The sequence below is a fragment of the Scyliorhinus torazame genome, chromosome 5 (assembly GCF_047496885.1).
Source record: "Scyliorhinus torazame isolate Kashiwa2021f chromosome 5, sScyTor2.1, whole genome shotgun sequence".
Classification (NCBI taxonomy): Eukaryota; Metazoa; Chordata; class Chondrichthyes; order Carcharhiniformes; family Scyliorhinidae; genus Scyliorhinus; species Scyliorhinus torazame.
In genome coordinates, this window is record NC_092711.1 from 126,251,812 (window position 1) to 126,271,872 (window position 20,061).

The following is a 20,061-nucleotide window of genomic DNA, read 5'->3' on the forward strand; positions in this document are numbered from 1 at the left end:
TTTAAAGGGTAACTTTCTCTTTCTAACTTTGTATTGTCTATCGTGTCAGCCATGGCTCAGTGGGTGGCACTCTCACCCTGAATCAGAAAGTTGTGGGATTAAATCCCAGTCCAGGGACCCGAGGACAAAAATGACATCCAATATTCCTCGTGCCAGCACTGAGGGAATGCTGCACTGTCGGAGGTTCCTTCTTTCAAATAAGATGTTCAACTGAAACCCTGTCTGCCCCTCTCAGGTCCTGTAAAAGTTCCCGTGGCCATTATTGTGAAGAGGAGTTGGGGGGTTATCCCCAGTGTCCTGGCAAATATTTATCCCTCAATCAACATCACCAAAATCAGGTCATCTGCTCATTATCACATTGCTATTTGTGGGATCTTGCTGTGTATAAATTTGCTGCTGTTTTTACTACATTACACCAGTTACTACCCTTCAAAAGTACTCGATTGGCTGTAAAGCACTTTGGGATGTCCTGTGATTGTGAAAGGCGCGACAGAAATGCAAGTTATCTGATCTTCTTATCTGTAACTTAATTGATCTCAGCCACCCCCAACATACCATTTAATCAAATCACTTTGTTTCACTGTTTCAGTCACGTTTTTAATCAATTAAAGCAAAAGCAGAATTCTCTGGATAGTAAATTTAAAATGTTTGTTGAAAGAAAAAGGTTTACTGAACGACTTGACGACATTGACGTTTACAACTTCATGCAGGTGATCAGTCTGTGGAAGCGTAACCCTCCCTGGCTCCTTCTTTGACGGTAATTTCCTTGGAACTCGGCCTCGGTTCTTCAGTACTTGGTGAGCAAGGAAGTCCTTCGGAACGTCGACCCTTATCCCCAAAGTGACCATTACCTCATGTCAGAGTTGGGCCTGTTGTAACATGACCATTGGTCAATTGGGCACCAGTATAATTTAATTGGATCTCCAATTACTGACATCACCTTCTCTCATTAACTTAGCCGGAATACAATCGAACTGTTTCATACTATCCCTTTACCTGATTCTGTACAATTCCTTATTCATAGTTTCAAATGTTGAGGCTAATCAGGGCTGGAAGGTCTCTCTTGCCGGTACATTTATCCTCATTGCGCATACACAGCAATTAAGCTTTTACAATTTTACAGCAAATAAAACTCAATCCTTGACTATAACTACTGATTCATTCATTACTACTATTTTGATCACTTATGAGTTCCTTCCTTAATAATAATAATAATCACTTATTGTCACAAGTAGGCTTCAAATTAAGTTACTGTGAAAAGCCCCTAGTCGCCACATTCCGGCGCCTGTTCGGGGAGGCTGGAACGGGAATTGAACCTGCGCTGCTGGTCTTGTTCTGCATTACAAGCCAGCTGTCTTAGCCCACTGTACTAAACCAGCCCTTGTGCTAAACCAGCCCCTTTGATCTAATGGAATATTTCCATTTCCAAGGAACTGATCATCAACTTCAAGAAGCGTAGCACGACACACACTCCCGTCTGCATCAATGGCTCAGAAGTGGAGATGGTCGATAGCTTTAAGTTCCTGGGGGTCACCATAACCAACAGTCTGTCCTGATCCACTCACGTTGATGCAACAGTCAAGAAAGCCCAACAACTTCTCTACTTCCTACGGAAGCTAAAGAAATTCGGCATGTCTACATCGACTCTCACAAACTTCTACAGATGTGCAATAGAGAGCATCCTATCCAGCTGCATCACAGCTTGGTATGGCAACAGCTCGGTCCAAGATCGCAAGAAACTGCAGAGTGTGGTGAACTCAGCCCAACGCATCACACAAGTTTGCCACCCACATTGATTCTGCATACACCTCCCGCTGCCTCAGGAAGGCAGACAGCATTATCAGAGATCCCTCCCACCCAGGCATTGCCTTCTTCCAGACCCTTCCATCAGGCAGAAGGTACAGAAGTCTGAAGACCCGCACATCCAGACATAGGAACAGCGTCTTCCCCACAGCTATTAGACTCCTCAACGACTCCCCCTCGGACTGATTTGTTCCCTGCAAGAACGATGTTCACGACGTCCTAAGCTGCTCTTGCTCATGTATTTGCTTTGTTTGGCCCCTTATTCCGCACTGTAACCAATCACTGTTTATCGATGTACCAATTGTCAAAATTATTCTTTGTGTCTACTATGTACGTACTGTGTATGTTCCCTCAGTCGCGGAAAAAAAAATACCCAGAGATCCACAGGCTGCTTTCCCCTTTGAGCGAGAAAGTGAGAGAGAGCGAGCGAGCTGACTGGCGGCGATTTAATCTGAGGGTCACCGCACCTCAGGCGAGGGGTAATGTTGATAAGGCCGGGCCTTCATGGCTAACCTCAACCGGTGTGGGAGTCGAACCGTGCTGTTAGCCTCGCTCTGTAACACGAACCAGCCGTCCAGCCAACTGAGCTAACCGAACCCCTGGTAAATATATAATAATTCCTCAAATATTTGCTATTCCCTGTCTCCCATCGGATTCCCAGTCCACCTCAGACAACTTGCCCCTCAAACCCTGATAGTTTTCTTGTGTAAGTAACACCGAGGAAAGTGAGTATTTTGTTTTTGAAATTTAGAATACCCAATTCTTTTTTTTCCAATTAAGAAGCAATTTACCGTGGCCAATTCACCTACCCTGGGTTTTGTGGGCGCGACCACTGACATTGCGAGAATGTGCAAACTCCACAAGGACAGTGACCCGGATCCCTGGTGATATCCAGATCAATTAAACAAAAAAAATGTAACCACCAGGGCCCATTTCCATGGCAATGTGGCACGTTTTTTTGGGGGGAGGCTGTTCCAAGGAGAAATAGGAACTAAATATCTTCAAACTTCCAAACACCCTTTCACTCTGTGATCCTTGTGCAATTTGAAGCCAGGTATTAGCAACAAGGGTCAAAGAGCATCAGCCCACTGGAGGCAAAGTGGTGAGACCGGTCAGTCCAGCAGAAAGAAACCCTCCAACCATCCCCACTGACCACCTGTCAGAATGAACAAAATGCAGTCCTGGGTGTAGAGCAGAAACAATAACAACAGAATCCAACCCCTGTAATCCATTGTGAAATTGTTGGTGTCACAGCAGGTCCGATGAAACATGCAATCCCGTCTCACATTGAGAGGTGGACGGCGTCTCCCCAGTGTGAACCCGCTGATGTATCTGCAGGTTGGATAACCGAGAGAATCCCCTCCCACACTGAGAGCAGGTGAATGGCCTCTCCCCAGTGTGAACTCGCTGGTGTGCCTGTAGGTGAGATAACTGAGTGAATCCCTTCCCACACTGAGAGCAGGTGAACGGTCTCTCCGCAGTGTGAACTCGCTGGTGTCTCCGAAGGTCGGATAACTGAGTGAATCCTTTCCCACACTGAGAGCAGGTGAATGGCCTCTCCCCAGTGTGAACTCGCTGGTGTCTCCGCAGATCGGATAACTGAGTGAATCCCTTCCCACACTGAGAGCAGGTGAACGGTCTCTCCGCAGTGTGAACTCGCTGGTGCGTCTGCAGTTCGGATAACTGAGTAAATGCTTTCCCACACTGAGAGCAGGTGAATGGCTTCTCCCCAGTGTGAACTCGCTGGTGTGTCTGCAGTTTGGATAACTGAGTAAATGCTTTCCCACACTGAGAGCAGGTGAATGGCCTCTCCCCAGTGTGAACTCGCTGGTGAATCTGCAGGTTGTATAACTGAGTAAATCCCTTCCCACACTGAGAGCAGGTGAATGGCCTCTCCCCAGTGTGAACTCGCTGGTGTTTCTGCAGGTTGGAAAACCGAGTGAATCCCTTCCCACACTGAGGGCAGGTGAATGGTCTCTCCCCAGTGTGAACACGCTGGTGTGTCTGCAGGCTGTATAACTGAGTAAATCCCTTCTCACATTGAGAGCAGGTGAATGGCCTCTCTCCAGTGTGAACTCGCTGGTGTTTCTGCAGGTTGGAAAACCGAGTGAATCCTTTCCCACACGTAGAGCAGGTGAACGGCCTCTCCCCAGTGTGCCTGCGTCGATGAACCTCCAGCACAGATGGGGCTCTGAATCCCTTCCCACAGTCGCCACATTTCCACGGTTTCTCCATGTTTTGGGTCTCCTCCTGTCTCTCCAGGTTCGACAATCAGTTCAGAATACGGGTAGGGTCTCTCCTCACTGTGAATGGTGTGATGTTTTTTCAGGCTGTGTAACTGGTGTAAGCTCTTTCCACAGTCAGTTCACTGGAACTCTCTCTCTCGGGTGTGTGTTGTGTGGGTCTCGGTGCTTTTCCAGTCACACTGATGTTTGAAATCTTTAGCTGACAGTTCGGGAAAACATTTCTCCTTCTTGATTCAAAGGTGGGAGATATTGATGTTCCAAGGAAGGGAGTGACTGTCAGATCGAGATTTGACTATTGAGATTTCTGTCTGTAATTCCTCCTCGTCTAAAATCCTGTAAAAACAATTTACAAAACTCATCACTGTCAGTACAGGATAGAAACTCAGAACAGACAATTCTAGTTTCTATATCACATTTTTTCCTCTCTTATTCCCTGAAAGCTGCAAATCTCCATCCCACACACTCTCCCTCCATTCTCACTCTGCTGTATCTAATATTCACCCTCCCTATTCTCCTGAAGGTGCTGATTCAGGCCAATTGACAAATCCAAGTTCACAGCTTCCTGTCCAGGGGATCACAACAAATATGAGCTGCAACTGGCCACTCGGCCCATTGAGCCTGCTGAACCATTCAATGGGATCATTGGCTGATCTACCTCAGCACCGTTTTCCCACACTATCCCCATATCCCTCGACATCTTCAATATCTACAGGAGGGACATAGAGAACCAAGTGGAGTGGCGTAGCAGCAACAATCTCTCCGTAAATGTCAGCAAAACTAAAGAGCTGGTAATTGACTTCAGGAAGCGAAGTATCGTACACACCCCTGTCTGCATCAATGGTGCGACGTGGAGATGGTTGACAGCTTCAAATTCCTAGGTGTGCACATCACCACAAATCTGTCCTGGTCCACCCACGTCGACCATACGCCCAAGAAAGCACAACAGTGTCTATACTTTCTCAGGAAACTAAGGAAATTCAGCATGTCCACATCAACTCTTACCAACTTTTACAGATGCACTATAGAACGCATCCTATCTGGCTGCATTGCAGCCTGGCATGGCAACTGCTCGGCCCAAGATCATAAGAACCTCCAGAGAATCGTGAACACAGCCCAGTCCATCACACAACCTGCCTCCCATCCACTGACCCTGTCTACACCTCCCGCTGCCTAAGGAAAGCGGGCAGTATAATCAAAGACCCCTCCCACCCGGGTTACTCACTCTTCCAACTTCTCCCATCAGAGAAAAGTCTGAGAACACACAGTGACAGGGTCAACAACAGTTACTTCCCCGCTGTTACCAGACTCCTGAATGATCCTCTTATGGACTGAACTGATCTCTTCACACATCTTCTCTACGGAGTAGTAATGCACTCTGTATGCTCACCCCTTGCCTGTGCATTTATGTAAGTCCTATGGGTTTTCTTTCATGTATGGAACGATCTTTATGGACTGTCCGCAGAACAATACTTTTCACTGTACCCCGGTACACGTGACAATAAATAAAACCAATCAATAATCTCTGAGCGTAACCTAACCCCTGTAGTCCAGGTATTGTGGCGTATCGTTTTAGTCAACCGATATTGCAGTCCCTCCAAGGCCACAATATCCTCCCGAAGGTGTGGTGCCCAGAATGGCTCACAGTTCTCCAAGTGGGGTCTTACCAGGGTTTTGTATAACTGCAGCATAACCTCTGTGACTTCATACTCCAATCCTCTGGATATAAATGCTAGCATTCCTTTTTGATTATTTTCTGCACTTGTTCGTGGCATTTTAAGGATCTGTGCACCTTCGCCATCCACTGTACTCAATCCCTTTCCATTTAGAAAGTCCTCTGTTCTATTCTTTTTTGGTTCAAAACGGATAACCTCACACTTGATTATATTGAATTTCATCTGTCACAAATGTGCCCATTCACCTGGTCTGTCAATATCTCCGTGCAATTTTATGCCTTCATCTGGGCTGTCAACAATGCCACCTAACATTGTATCAACAGCAACAGTGAAGAGGCCTTTCGCCCATCAAGTCTGCACGAGTCAGAATACAGGAGGGAGATAGAGAACCTAGTGGAGTGGTGCAGCGACAATAATCTATCCCTCAATGCCAGCAAAACTAAAGAGCTGGTCATTGACTTCAGGAAGCAAAGAACTGTACACACCCCTGTCAGCATCAACGGGGCCGAGGTGGAGATGGTTAGCAGTTTCAAATTCCTAGGGGTACACATCTCCAGAAATCTTTCCTGGTCCACCCATGTCGACGCTACCACCAAGAAAGCACAACAGCGCCTATATTTCCTCAGGAAACTAAGGAAATTCGGCATGTCCACATTAACTCATACCAACTTTTGCAGATTCTATCTGGCTGCATCACAGCTTGGTATGGCAACTTTTCGGCCCAAGACCTTAAGAAAGTCATGAACACTCAGAGAGTCATGAACACAGCCCAGTCCATCACACAAACCTGCCTCCCATCCATTGACTCCATCTACACCTCCCGCTGCCTGGGGAAAGCGGGCAGCATAATCAAAGACCCCTGCCACCCAGCTTACTCAATCTTCCAACTTCTTCCATCGGGCAGGAGATACAAAAGTCTGAGAACACGCACGAACAGACTCAAAAACAGCTTCTTCCCCGCTGTTACCAGACTCCTAAATGACCCTCTTATGGACTGACCTGATTAACACTACACCCTGTATGTTTCACCCGATGCCGGTGTTTATGTAGCTACATTGTGAACCCTGTGTTGCCGTATTATGTATTTTCTTTTATTTCCTTTTCTTTTCATGCACTTAATGATGTTGAGCTGCTCGCAGAAAAATACTTTTCATTGTACCTCGGTACACGTGACAATAAACAAAATCCAAACCCAATCCAACACTGACACACGAAAAACACCTGACCTACCTACCTAACCCCATTTGCCAGCAGTTGATCCATAGCCTTGAATGTTATGACGTGCCAGTCTTCATCCAGGTACTTTTTAAAGGATGTGAGGCAACCCGCCTCTACCACCCTCCCAGGCAGTGCATTCCAGATCGTCACCACCCTCTGGGTGAAAAGGTTTTTCCTCAAAACCCCCCTAAACCCCCTGCCCCTCACCAGTCCCCTTGTGACTGACCCTTCAACTGAGGGGAACAGCTGCTCCCTACCCACCCTGTCCATGGCCCTCATAATCTTGTGCACCTCAATCAGGTCGCCTCTCAGTCTTCTCTGCTCCAATGAAAATAACCCACGCCTATCCAACCTCGCTTCATAAAATGTTCCATCCCAGGCAACATCCTGGTAAATCGCCTCTTCACCCCCTCCAGTGCAATCACATCCTTCCTATAATGTGGCGACCAGAACTGCACACAGTACTCCAGCTAATAATAATAATCTTTATTCGTGTCAGAAGTAGGCTCACATTAACACTGCAATGAAGTTTCTGTGAAAATCTCCTCGTCACCACAGTCTGGCGCCTGTTCGGGGACACAGAGGGAGAATTCAGAATGTCCAATTCACCTAACAAGAAGCCGTTCCCCATTTAGAAAATAGTCGCCTCGATTCTTCCTTCCAAAGTGCATAACCTCACACTTTTCCATATTCTATTACATCTGCCACTTCTTTGCCCACTCTCCTAACCTGTCCAAGTCCTTCTGCAGCCTCTCCGCTTCCTCAACACTACCTGTCCCTCTACACATCTTTCTATCATCTGCAAGCTTAGCAACAGTGCCCTCTGTTCCTTCTTCCAGATCGTTAATGTATTGAATAGTTGTGGTCCAGCACTGACCCCTGTGGAACACCAATAGTCACCAGGCTGCCATCCTGAAATAGACCCCTTTATCCCCACTCTCCGCCTGTCAACTAATTCTCTTAATCATTCAAGTACCTTGCCCCTAATACCATGGGTTCTTATCTTTATTTAGCAGCCTGTTGTACAAAACCTTGTCAAAGGCCTTCTGGAAACCCAAATGGATCATATCCAGTAGCTCTCCTTTGTCTAACTTCCTTTTTACCTCCTCAAAGAATTCTAACAGATTTGTCAGGCATGACCTCCCCTTGATGAAGCCGTGTTGACTCCGTCCTATTTTACCATGCACTTCCAAGAACTCCGGAATCTCATCCTCAACAATGGACTCTAAATCTTATCAACAATCAAAGTCAGACTAATCGGCCAAACATTTCCCATCTTCTACCTCTTGCCTTTCTTAAACTGGGGTGTTACATTAGTCACTTCCCTGTCCCCCGGGAGCCCCTTGACTCCAGTGATCCCTGAAGGATCACCACCAATGGCTCCACAACCTCCGCAGTTATGTCCTTCGGAACCCTGGGGTATAGTCCACCCGGACTGGGTGATTTATCCACCTTCAGACCTTTCAGCTTCCCCAGCACCTTCTCCTTAGTGATGGCCACTACACTCACCTCTGCCCCCGACTTTCTTTCCTCTACTCCCAGTTTTCTCTTTCCCTCCCCTCTGTTGGATTGCCCTTCTTGCCCCTGGATTTGGAGCATCTTGTGAAGGCACTGCTGGAAGTACTGCTCCAGTGCCTTGGAGGTGCCTGCTCTAGGTTTTCCAAGTTTCTGAAGCCTTTCGAGGGTAGAAAGAGTGAGGGATAGCCAACAGCTCATGGAAAGCAATGGCATGCACGGTTTCACCAGCGCTGCCAATACAATTGATGACCTAAGCAGTCAATGGCCCATCCCACTGAGAGCAAAGTGTGGAGGGGAACTCATCAAGGACAGAGAGTCAGTCAGTGCTCACTGGAGGGAACATTCTGAAGAACCACTCGACCGAGACTCTGTCTTTGGCTTTAACGTCCTCAAATCCATTCCTCAATATCCTGTCCGGCTCAGTCCCCGTGGTACCCCGGTCTGGAGTGGAGTGAAAAAGCCATTGAACAGCGGTAAAACACCACGGCCTCTGGAGCAGAATGAATCCCTGCTGAAATTCTGAAGCATGGCGGGGTTACATTCCTGGCATAGCTACACAATCTCATATTCCTCACCTGGGAAGATCGATGCATACCGGGGATCTCAGAGACACTGTGACTATATTCAAGAAGAGAGACAAGTCTGATTGTGGTAACTGCACAGGCGACTCCCTGCTGTCTGCCACAGAGAAGATCACTGCCAGGATCCTCCTCAATGATCTCCCCTTCGTGGCCAAAGAGCTCCTTCCAGAATCACAGTGAGGTTTTCTCCCTTCACGAGGCACCAAAGACATGATCTACACTACTTGACAATCCCAAGGAAAATACAAGGAACAGCACCAATCGCAGTTCTTGGTCTTTTCTGACCTCACAAAAATGCTTTACGCCGTCAAAGTGATGTTTTTTTCAGTATGTTCTTCAAATTTGGCTGTCCTCAGAAATTGGCCACCATCCTCCGCCTGCACAATGATGACACACAAGCCATGATCCTCATCAATGGAAACACCCCAGACACTATCTCAGTGAAGACTGGGATCAGACAAGGCTGTGCCACTGCACCAACCCTCTTCCCCGTCACGGTAGCACAGTTGTTAGCACTGTTGCTTCACAGCATCAGGGACTTGGGTTCGATTCCCACTTGGGTCACTGTGCGGAGTCCACACGTTCTCCCCGTGTCTGCGTGGGTCTCCCACAAGTCCCAAAAGATGTGAGCTGAATTGTAAGTTGAACTGGACATTCTGAATTTTCCCTCAATTTACCCGGACAGGCGCCAGAGTGTGGCAACTAGGGGATTTTCACAGTAACTTCATTGCAGTGTTAATATAAGCCAAATGTGGGGGACTTCCGGTTGCGGCAGGGATGAGCTAGCCGCACGTTTCGGCGGCTCCAGCTCCGACGGAACTTCGGGCTCTTTTAAGAGCCCCAACGGGGACTTGGACAGCCGTAAAACCCGGTGCGAGGCGCGAGGGAAGGGAGCCCCCCCGAAAGACGGAGGGAAAAACCGGCGCCGGCGGCTGCAGCCCGAAGAATCTGCAGCCAGAAGATCAGAGAGAGAGAGAGAGAGGGAGTGAAACAAAATGGCGGCGGAGAAACCACAGGTGACATGGGGGCCTGAGCAGGACGAGGTGGTGAGACGGTGCGTGGACCTGCTGAAGAAGGAGGTAATGACCCCGTTGTTACAGGCAATTGAGGGGCTTAAGGAGACTTTAAAGACCCAGGAGACGGAACTTCGCGTGGTGGAGCACAAGGTATCAGGTATTGAGGACGAGGTCCTGGGCCTGGCGGTCAAGACTCAGACGCACGAGGCACTTCATAAAAAGTGTGCTGACAGGATTGAGGCCCTTGAAAATGGAGCGCGAAGGAAGAACCTTAGGGTACTAGGTCTCCCGGAGGGTGTGGAAGGAGTGGACTGTGGAGCGTACGCAAGTAAGATGCTGAGCTCACTGATGGGTGCTGAGGCCCCTGCGGGCCCCATGGAGGTGGAGTGGGCAAATCGGATCCCGGCGAGAAGACCAAAAGCGGGAGAACCACCGAGGGCGATAATCGTGCGATTCTACCGTTTAAGGACAGAGAAGAGGTCCTGAGATGGGCCAAAAAGGTGCGGAGTAGCAGATGGGAGAATGCGGTGGTAAGGATCTACCAGGATTGGAGTGCGGAGGTGGCGAGAAGGAGGGCGAGCTTCAACCGAGCCAAAGAGGTTTTGCACAAAAGGTGAAGTTTGGGATGCTGCAGCCGGCAAGACTATGGGTCACGCATCAGGAGAGACATTATTATTTCGAGACGGCGGAGGAATCACGGTCCTTCATCAATGAAGAGAAACTGGACCGGAACTGAGGGACTGATGCTGCAGGGAACTGTTATTGTTGTTATTATTGTTTTTGTTAATGGGAAGGTGAAAGTTAAGCGAGAAGTAAACAGGGAAGGGGGGGGAGGGACACTGGGGAAATGTGGGCGCCGGTGAGGGGGGAGAGGCGGGACATAGTCAGAGAATGGGGAAGGAGAGGGGGAGGGGAAAGGGAGCTGCGCCATAAGAGGCGGGACAGGTAAAGGGATGTTCCCGCGCCAGAAAGAATAAGGCGGGGAAACAGGCGCAAGGCGGATGGGAGTTCCCTCACACCGGGGGGGGCCGAGGAGCGAGCAGGAGTAGCCGGGGTCAGTTGAAGTCAGCTGACTTACGGAAGTGATATGGGGGGAGCAATCAAGCTAGATAGGGATCTAGCAAGGGGGGGGACAACTGGGTTGCTGCTGCGGAAATCCAAAAGGAAATGGCTAAAGAGAAGGTGGTCGGGGGCGGAATGCGACGCTGGGGGAGCGAGCGGGAGCGCGGAGATGGGATATGGGACTGGCCTAGAGAAGGTAATGGTTAGTCGACACGGGAGGGGGGCAGGTAGCCCCCCAGTGAGGCTGATCACGTGGAACGTGAGAGGCCTGAATGGGCCGATAAAAAGGGCCCGAGCGCTCGCGCATTTGAAAGGACTAAGGGCAGACGTGGTTGTGCTCCAAGAGACGCACCTAAAGGTGGCGGACCAAGTTAGGCTAAGGGAAGGATGGGTGGGACAGGTGTTCCACTCAGGACTGGACGCAAAGAATAGAGGGGTGGCCATATTGGTGGGGAAACGGGTAGCATTTGAAGCAAAGAACATCGTAGCAGATAGTGGAGGTAGATATGTAATGGTGAGTGGTAGGCTGGAGGGAATGGAGGTCGTGTTGGTTAATGTGTATGCCCCAAATTGGGACGATGCGGGGTTCATGAGACGGATGCTGGGGCGTCTTAGACCCAGGGCTAGGGAGTATTCCTTCTTCTCCCACGTCCATAAAGTGTACTCCCGGATAGATTTTTTTGTTCTAGGAAGGTCGTTGATCTCTAGGGTGGAAGAAGCTGAATACTCAGCCATAGCGGTTTCGGATCATGCCCCACATTGGGTGGACCTGGAAGTAGGAGAGGACAGGGAGCAGAGAACACTCTGGCGATTAGATGTGGGACTGATGGCGGATGAGGGAGTGTGTGCAAGAGTGAGGGGGTGTATCGAGAGATACCTGGAGGTCAATGACGACGGCGAGGTCCCTGTGGGAGTGGTCTGGGAAGCACTAAAAGCGGTGGTCAGAGGAGAGCTGATTTCTATTGGGGCCCACAAAAGGAAAACAGAGGCCAAGGAAAGGGATAGATTACTGGGGGAGATTTTAAGGGTGGACAGGGAATTTGCAGAGACCCCTGAGGAGGAGCTGTACAGGGAGAGGAGACGACTCCAGACCGAGTTTGACCTTCTGACCACCAGAAAGGCGGAGGTACTGTGGAGGAAGGCACAGGGGAGGAGGTATGAATATGGGGAAAAGGCTAGTCGCCTGTTGGCGCACCAACTGCGAAAGAGGGCAGCAGCGAGGGAGATAGGAGGAATTAGGGATGAAAGGGGAGACACCGAGCGAAGGGCAGGAAAGATAAATGAGGTGTTTAAGACCTTTTATGAAGAACTGTATAGGTCTCAGCCCCCAGAGGGAGAGGAGAGGATGCGGCAGTTCCTGGACCAGTTGAGGTTCCCGAAAGTGGAGGAGCAGGTGGTGGCAGGCCTGGGGGCTCCGATTGAGGTGGACGAGGTTATTAAGGGACTGGGAAGCATGCAAGCAGGGAAGGCCCCGAGGCCAGACAGGTTCCCGGTGGAATTCTACAGAAAATATGTGGACTTGTTGGCCCCGTTGTTGGCGAGGATTTTCAATGAGGCCAGGGAAGGGGGGACACTACCCCCGACAATGTCGGAGGCGACGATATCGCTAATTTTGAAGAGGGACAAAGATCCGATGCAGTGTGGGTCCTATAGACCTATTTCACTATTGAACGTGGACGCCAAACTGCTAGCAAAGGTGCTGGCATCGAGGATAGAGGACTGTGTCCCAGGGGTGGTAAAAGGGAGACAATTGAATGTTAACGTGCGACGGCTATTAGGGGTGATAATGATGCCCTCAGTGGAGGGGGAGGCAGAGATAGTGGCGGCAATGGACGCAGAGAAGGCATTTGATAGGGTGGAGTGGGAGTATTTATGGGAAGTGTTAAGGAGGTTTGGGTTTGGGAACGGATTTATTCGCTGGGTTAGACTACTTTATGGGGCACCAACGGCAAGCGTAGTTACAGGTCGACATAGATCGGAGTATTTCCGATTATATAGGGGAACAAGACAGGGATGCCCGCTGTCTCCATTGTTGTTTGCGCTGGCAATTGAACCTCTGGCCATGGCGTTGAGACACTCCAGGAAATGGAGAGGGGTGACTAGAGGGGGAGAAGAACACCGAGTCTCGTTATACGCGGATGACCTATTGCTATACGTGTCGGACCCAGCGGGGGGGGGGGGGATGATAGAGGTTATGTGAATCTTGAGGAGGTTCGGGGAATTTTCGGGGTATAGGTTAAACATGGGGAAGAGTGAATTATATGTGATACATCCAGGGGACCAGAGTAGAGAGATAGAAGGCTTACCGCTAAGGAAAGTGGAAAGAAACTTCCGATACTTGGGGATTCAGATCGCTAGGAGCTGGGGAACCTTGCACAGACTTAATCTGACACGGCTGGTAGAACAAATGGAGGAGGACTTTAGGAGGTGGGACATGCAGCCTTTATCGCTGGTGGGCAGGGTGCAGGCAATTAAGATGATGGTCCTCCCGAGGTTCTTATTTGTATTTCAATGTCTCCCTATTTTAATTACCAGGACCTTTTTTAATAAAATAGAGAGGAGCATTACGAGCTTTGTGTGGGCAGGGAAAGTTCCGAGAGTAAGGAGGGGGTTCCTGCAGCGCAGTAGGGACAGAGGAGGACTGGCACTACCGAACTTGGGAGATTATTATTGGGCCGCCAATGTGGCAATGATACGTAGATGGATGATGGAGGGTGAGGGAGTGGCGTGGAAAAGACTGGAGAGAAGGTCCTGTAAAGGGACGAGTTTAGAGGCGCTGATGACGGCGCCGCTACCGTTCTCACCTAAAAAGTACACAACGAACCCGGTGGTGGCGGCAACACTGAACATATGGGGACAGTGGAGGCGACAGAGAGGGGTGCGGGGAGCCCTGGTGGGGTCCCCTATCAGGAACAACCATAGGTTCGCCCCAGGAAGAATGGATGGAGGATTTCAGAGCTGGTACCAGTTGGGAATTAGGAAGGTGGGAGATTTATTCATAGATGGGACTTTTGCGAGCTTGGGAGCACTGGAGGAAAAGTATAAGTTACCCCGGGGGGATTTCTTGAGATATATGCAGATGAGGGCGATTACTAGACAACAGGTGAGGGAATTTCCGCGGCTCCCGACACAGGGGATACAGGACAGGGTGCTTTCAGGGGTGTGGGTCGGAGAGGGCAAGGTGTCAGAGATTTATAGAGAGATGAGGGAAGAGGGGGAGGAGTCGGTGGGCGAACTAAAAAGAAAGTGGGAAGAAGAATTAGGGGAGGAGATAGAGGAGGGTATGTGGGCTGATGCCCTAAGCAGGGTAAATTCCTCTTCCTCATGCGCCAGGCTTAGCCTGATTCAATTTAAGGTGCTACATAGAGCACACATAACGGGAGCAAGATTGAGCAGGTTCTTTGGAGTGGAGGACAAATGTGGGAGGTGTGGCGGGAGCCCGGCAAACCATGCACATATGTTTTGGGCGTGCCCGGCACTGGAAGGGTATTGGAAGGGAGTGACGGGAGTGATTTCGCAGGTGGTGAAGGCCCGGGTCAAACCAGGCTGGGGGTTAGCTCTATTTGGAGTTGCGGAAGAGCCGGGAGTGCAGAAGGCGAAAGAGGCCAATGTCGTGGTCTTTGCGTCCCTCGTAGCCCGGCGCAGGATCCTACTCATGTGGAAGGAGGCGAAACCCCCCGGACTGGAGGCCTGGGTAAACGATATGGCGGGGTTTATTAAACTGGAGCAGATAAAGTTTGCCCCAAGAGGATCGGCTCAAGGGTTCACCAGGCGGTGGCAGCCATTTCTCGACTACCTAGGGGAATGTTAGAGGGAAGACGGATGACCAGCAGCAGCAACCCAGGGGGGGGGGGGGGGGGGAGGGGGGGGGGAGAGGCAGTTGAGTATAGGGCAATAGAGTACGGGGTTTTGTTACTTGTATATTATTACTATTGTTAAAAAGTTTAAAAATTTCTGTTTTGTTACTGTTATCGTTTCGCTTGTTTTGTAAGTGGGAAAAATGTTGCTCAGGGAAAAAAATTTCAATAAAATATATTTTTTTAAAAATATAAGCCAAATGTGACAATAATAAAGATTGTTATTATTATTATGGTGTTCATAAACTCCAACCTTGTTATAAGAAATTAAATTCTGAAAATAAATCAAGTGATATCAATGTGCTAATCATATTTAATCACTGCACTGTTAATGGAAGCCTACTCATGACACAAATAAAGATTATCTCACCTCCAGCAAATTACCCACGGGTGTGGAGATAATCGACAGGACAGGAAACCGACACCACCTTCAAAACAAAACCAGAATCAGTTTAACCTCAGACATTAAGCTCCAGTTTGCAAATGTCTGATCTGTTTGTTAAATTCATCCAACTCCCTTGATTTTATAACCATTAATACTCTCGTCTCACAAACTTCTAAGAATCTCAGTTTTTATAGTTTCTATTGACAGAATCTGATCAGAATTGCAGATTTCACTATATTTTCTGTGAAGTGATTTCTGACATTGCTCCTGAACAGCCCAGTCTCAGTTAAACAAATAAATATCACTGACTTGGACATTTAAATGGTGACAATTGTTTTACTCTTAACAGGTTATGTAACAGAATTTCAAAAACATAATAATTTGAGTAAAACTCTGCAGAAGCTGGAAATGTGAAGTGAAAACAGAAAGTTGTGGAAATCCTCAGCAGGTTTGGCAGCTTCTGTGAAGAGAGAGAAAGAGAGTTAACATTTCCAATGCAATCTGATTCTTCTTCAGAACTGAGTGTTTGCAGCATTGTGATTTCATTTAACAAACATACTGAATGTGAACTTTGTGGTTCTTACAGATATCTGGCTGTAAATCTGATTTCAGACCTTCCTCTGAACACTTTCCAACCTCAGCTCCAGCTCATTGTCCTTCACTAAAGACCCGGATAGAGAATCACCGCCACAAAATGGCGGCGGCCGCCGGGTGTTGTCACCGGAGCGGAAACCCCACCCACTTCCTTTTCCCATACTAAGTTGGCCGCCCCAGCGCTCTGCTCCAAGAACAAAAGACTCGACTTCCATTCCCAGGATGGAGGCGGTTGCCCCGGGGTCTGTCATCGGGGATGAAGCCCCGCCCACTCCCTCTTCCCTAACCAAGATGGCCGCCCCAGCGCTCCACGCCAGGAACAAAAAACCCGACTTCCATTCCCAAAGTGGTGGTGGTCGCCGGTGGCCCCGGGCCTGTCACAGGGGAGGAAGCCCCGCCCACTTCTTCTTCCCATGCTAAGATGGCCGCCCCAGCGCTCCATTTCAACAACAAAAGACCCAACTTCCTTTCCCAAGATGGCGGCCAGTTGCAGGGTAAATCCAGACCGGGATTACCTTCTTCTTATTGGTCGGGACCCGCCGTCAATCACTCCACAGCCATTGTGAGCTGGAGCATGCGCAGTGCAGGTTGAAGCTGGACTCAGGCGGGTGAATGGAAGCCCAAATCCCCCAATAAGACCCATTGGTTTTATTGTCAATCTGCAGACAGGAGCTGGAGAACTGAACCCAGGCAGAGGAGAGGGAGGGAGAAAACTGGCAGTGGAGAAAAGAAATGGTGCAGATGGGTTTGGATTTCAGCCCAGGGAGGAGGGAGAGTGTGTGGGACGGGGATTTACAGCTTTGGGGGAACAAGAGAGGGAAAATGTTCCAGAGGAACTAGAATTGTCTGTTCAGAATTTCTATCCTGGACTGACAGTGATGGCTTTTGTAAACTCCTTGTCCAGGATATTAGAAGCGGAAGATTGGCTGACAGAAAACTCAAACCAAACGTCAAGATCTGCCAGAGTCACTCAATTCTTTCGAACCTGACTATCACAGTCTTTGAATGTGGAAGGAGTAATGTTTGTCTGTTAAGTTTGTGGGAAAAGATTTCAAACATCCATGTGATTGGAAAAGCACAGAGACCCACACAGACAGTGAGTGTTCCAGTGAACTGACTGGAAAGAGCTTTAACCAATTACATAGACAGAAAAACCATCACACCATTCACAGTGGGGCGAAACCATCCATGTGGTCTGTGTGTGGACGAGAGTTCAACTTGTCATTCAACCTGGAGAGACACAAGGACACCGGCACCATGGAGAAACCGTGGAAATGTGGGGACTGTTGGAAGGGATTCAGTTACCCTTCTGAACTGGAAATGCATCGACGCAGTCACTGGGGAGAGGCCATTCACCTGCTCCACCTGTGGGAAGGGATTCACTCAGTCATCCAGCCTGCTGACACACCAGTGTGTTCACACTGATCAGACACCTTTCAAATGTTCTGACTGAGAAGAAATTTAAAAGTAAAATGTATTTGTTGAGACACCAACTCATTCACAGTGAGGAGAAGCTATTCACCTGCTCCTTGTGTGGAAAGGGATTCACTGCTACATCTAACCTGCAGAAACATCAGCGAGTTCACACCGACAAAATACCTTTTAAATGTCCAGACTGTGGGAAGTGCTTTAAAACTTCCGGGGAAGTGACCTGTCATCAACGTGTTCACACTGACGAGAGACCATTCAGATGCTCTCACTGCGGGACTGGCTTCAGGCGATCATCTGAACTTACTGTACATCAGAGAATTCACACTGGGGAGAGACCGTTTACCTGCTCTGTGTGTGGGAAGGGATTCATTCAGTCTTATCACCTACTGAAACACCAACAAATTCACTCTTGATATAAAACCTTTTAAATGTTTTGACTGTGAGCAGAGCTTTCGAAGCAGCAATGGCCTAGTGATGCATCAGCGAGTTCACACTGGGGAGAGACCGTTCACCTGCTCTGTGTGTGGGAAGGAATTCACTCAGTCATACAACCTGCTGAAACACCAACAAATTCAATCTGATATAAAACCTTTTAAATGTTTTGCCTATGAGCAGAGCTTTAGAAGCAGCAATGAGCTGATGGTACACCAGCGAGTTCACACTGGAGAGAGATCGTTGACCTGCCCCGAGTGCGGGAATGGATTCACTGACTTACAACTTATGCTGAGACACCAGCGACTTCATGAGTGTCTCCAGGGATTGGATTCGGCTGTTTTTGCTGCTGTCAATCAGATCCAGGACTGAATGTGTGGGTTAACCCTGAGGTGTGTAAGAAACATGCCCCAGTCACTCTCTTCCATGGTTCAGACTCCGAGATACAGACAGAAGACTCCTTTACAACTGTGTTTAGAGTCAACAAGATTAATTCCCATACCAGCCTCCCGGAAGAGGCACCAGAATGTGGCGACTAGGGGCTTTTCACAGTAACTTCATTGAAGCCTACTTGTGACAATAAGCGATTTTCATTTCATTTCGTGATGAATGCTGGAAACTGCAAGATTTTAGTCCAGGAGTCAAGAGTTTACCCAAAAAGGGGATCCAAGTCATTGGTGATTTTAAAGCAATTTATGAAAAAGCGACAGTTTAGATTTGGTACACCAGCTAAATCGGCAGGAAATACATGTGACCCACAACATGTGAGAATGGTTTACTGGTCCCGGATCAGGGAGATGCTGATCTCCGAGGCTGGAGGTGATATTCTCCTTGGAATGGTTTGCTGATCCCGGATCAGACACTCGGACAGATGGAGCGATCTCCGGGGCGGAGGTGACAGTCTCCTCGGAATAGTTTTTTAAAAATATATATTTATTAAAGTTTTTTTAACACAATTTTTCTCCCTTACAAACAATAACCCCCCCTTCATGCAGAGCAAGATATATACATGGCAAAATGATATATTTACACAGCTTTGTACACTGGCCCTCACCCATAGGTGCCAGATTCCCCAACCCTTCATGTTATCCCCTTGCTCATCCACCCTCCCAGGCAGTCCCCCCTTCCCCCCGCCCCCCAAGGTTGCTGCTGACCGACCTTCTTCTAACGCTCCGCGAGATAGTCTAGGAACGGTTGCCACCGCCTGTAGAACCCCTGCGCAGACCCTCTCAAGGCGAACTTAATCCTCTCCAACTTTATGAACCCAGCAATGTCATTTATCCAGGCCTCCAGGCTGGGGGGCTTCGCCTTGTTCCACATTAGCAAGATCCTTCGCCGGGATGCAAAGGCCAGAATGCCGGCCTCTTTCGCCTCCTGCACTCCCGGTTCGTCCCCTACTCCAAATATTGCTAGCCCCCAGCTTGGCTTGACCCGTACTTTCATCACCTGAGATATTGCTCCCGCCACTCCTCTCCAGAACCCCTCCAGTGCCGGGCATGACCAAAACATATGGACATGGTTCGCCGGACTCCCTGAACACCTTCCACATCTGTCCTCTACCCCAAAGAACCTACTCAATCTCGCCCCCGTCAAGTGCGCTCTGTGGACCACCTTAAATTGTATCAGGCTGAGCCTGGCACACGAGGCTCCTCGGAATAGTTTACCGATCCCGGATCAGTCACTCGGACAGATGGAGCTGATCTCCGGGGCTGGAGGTGACAGTCTCCTCGGAATGGTTTACTGATCCCGGATCAGACACTGGGACAGATGAAGCTGATCTCCGGGGCTGGAGGTGACAGTCTCCTCGGAATGGTTTACTGATCCCGGATCAGACACTGGGACAGATGAAGCTGATCTCCGGGGCTGGAGATGACGGTCTCCTCGGAATGGTTTACTGATCCCGGATCAGACACTCGGACAGATGGAGCTGATCTCCGGGGCTGGAGGTGTCGGTCTCCTCGGAATGGTTTACTGATCCCGGATCAGACACTCGGACAGATGGAGCTGATCTCCGGGGCTGGAGTCTCTTGTGTTCTCCTTCCTCTGGATCCAGTCAGAGTGTTTGGTGTTAGTCTGAATCCAGCACCGATCACTTTGACAATCTTTCCTGTCCAAAGTGATTTTCCTGTCGAACCGTTTTAACCTTTACTCAGACAGTTGGTTTATATTTGGGTCGTCAGATCCAACCTTCTCCAGTTTAGAAATCTGGTTTCAGGGTTTGTGACAGAGAGAACAGGCCTGTGCT

General features: G+C 49.0%; 1 protein-coding gene across 4 annotated transcripts; it reads right to left on the bottom strand.

Moving 5' to 3' along the window:
* Window positions 1-571: 571 nt before the first annotated feature.
* On the bottom strand, window positions 572-16,241 carry LOC140421827 (uncharacterized). Of its 4 annotated transcripts, none has more exons than XR_011947110.1 (3): window positions 15,944-16,241; window positions 15,345-15,402; window positions 572-869 (listed from the first exon to the last, which is right to left on the bottom strand). XR_011947110.1 is itself a non-coding variant. In XM_072506781.1 (3 exons), the coding sequence occupies exon 3, from the start codon at window positions 4,036-4,038 to the stop codon at window positions 3,052-3,054; it is 987 nt and encodes a 328-aa protein (XP_072362882.1). In that variant the 5' UTR covers window positions 4,039-4,382; window positions 15,345-15,402; window positions 15,944-16,235; the 3' UTR covers window positions 572-3,051. The 4 variants fall into 4 exon arrangements, 3 of the variants coding, with proteins under 3 accessions (XP_072362882.1, XP_072362883.1, XP_072362884.1); XM_072506781.1 differs by having other exon boundaries at window positions 572-4,382; window positions 15,944-16,235; XM_072506782.1 differs by having other exon boundaries at window positions 572-4,382; window positions 15,919-16,235.
* Between the last annotated feature and the right edge of the window lie 3,820 nt (window positions 16,242-20,061).

Bases quoted from the DNA above. Each gene is read 5' to 3' on its own strand.
- LOC140421827 (XM_072506781.1), bottom strand. From the start codon at position 4,038: ATGGAGAAACCGTGGAAATGTGGCGACTGTGGGAAGGGATTCAGAGCC.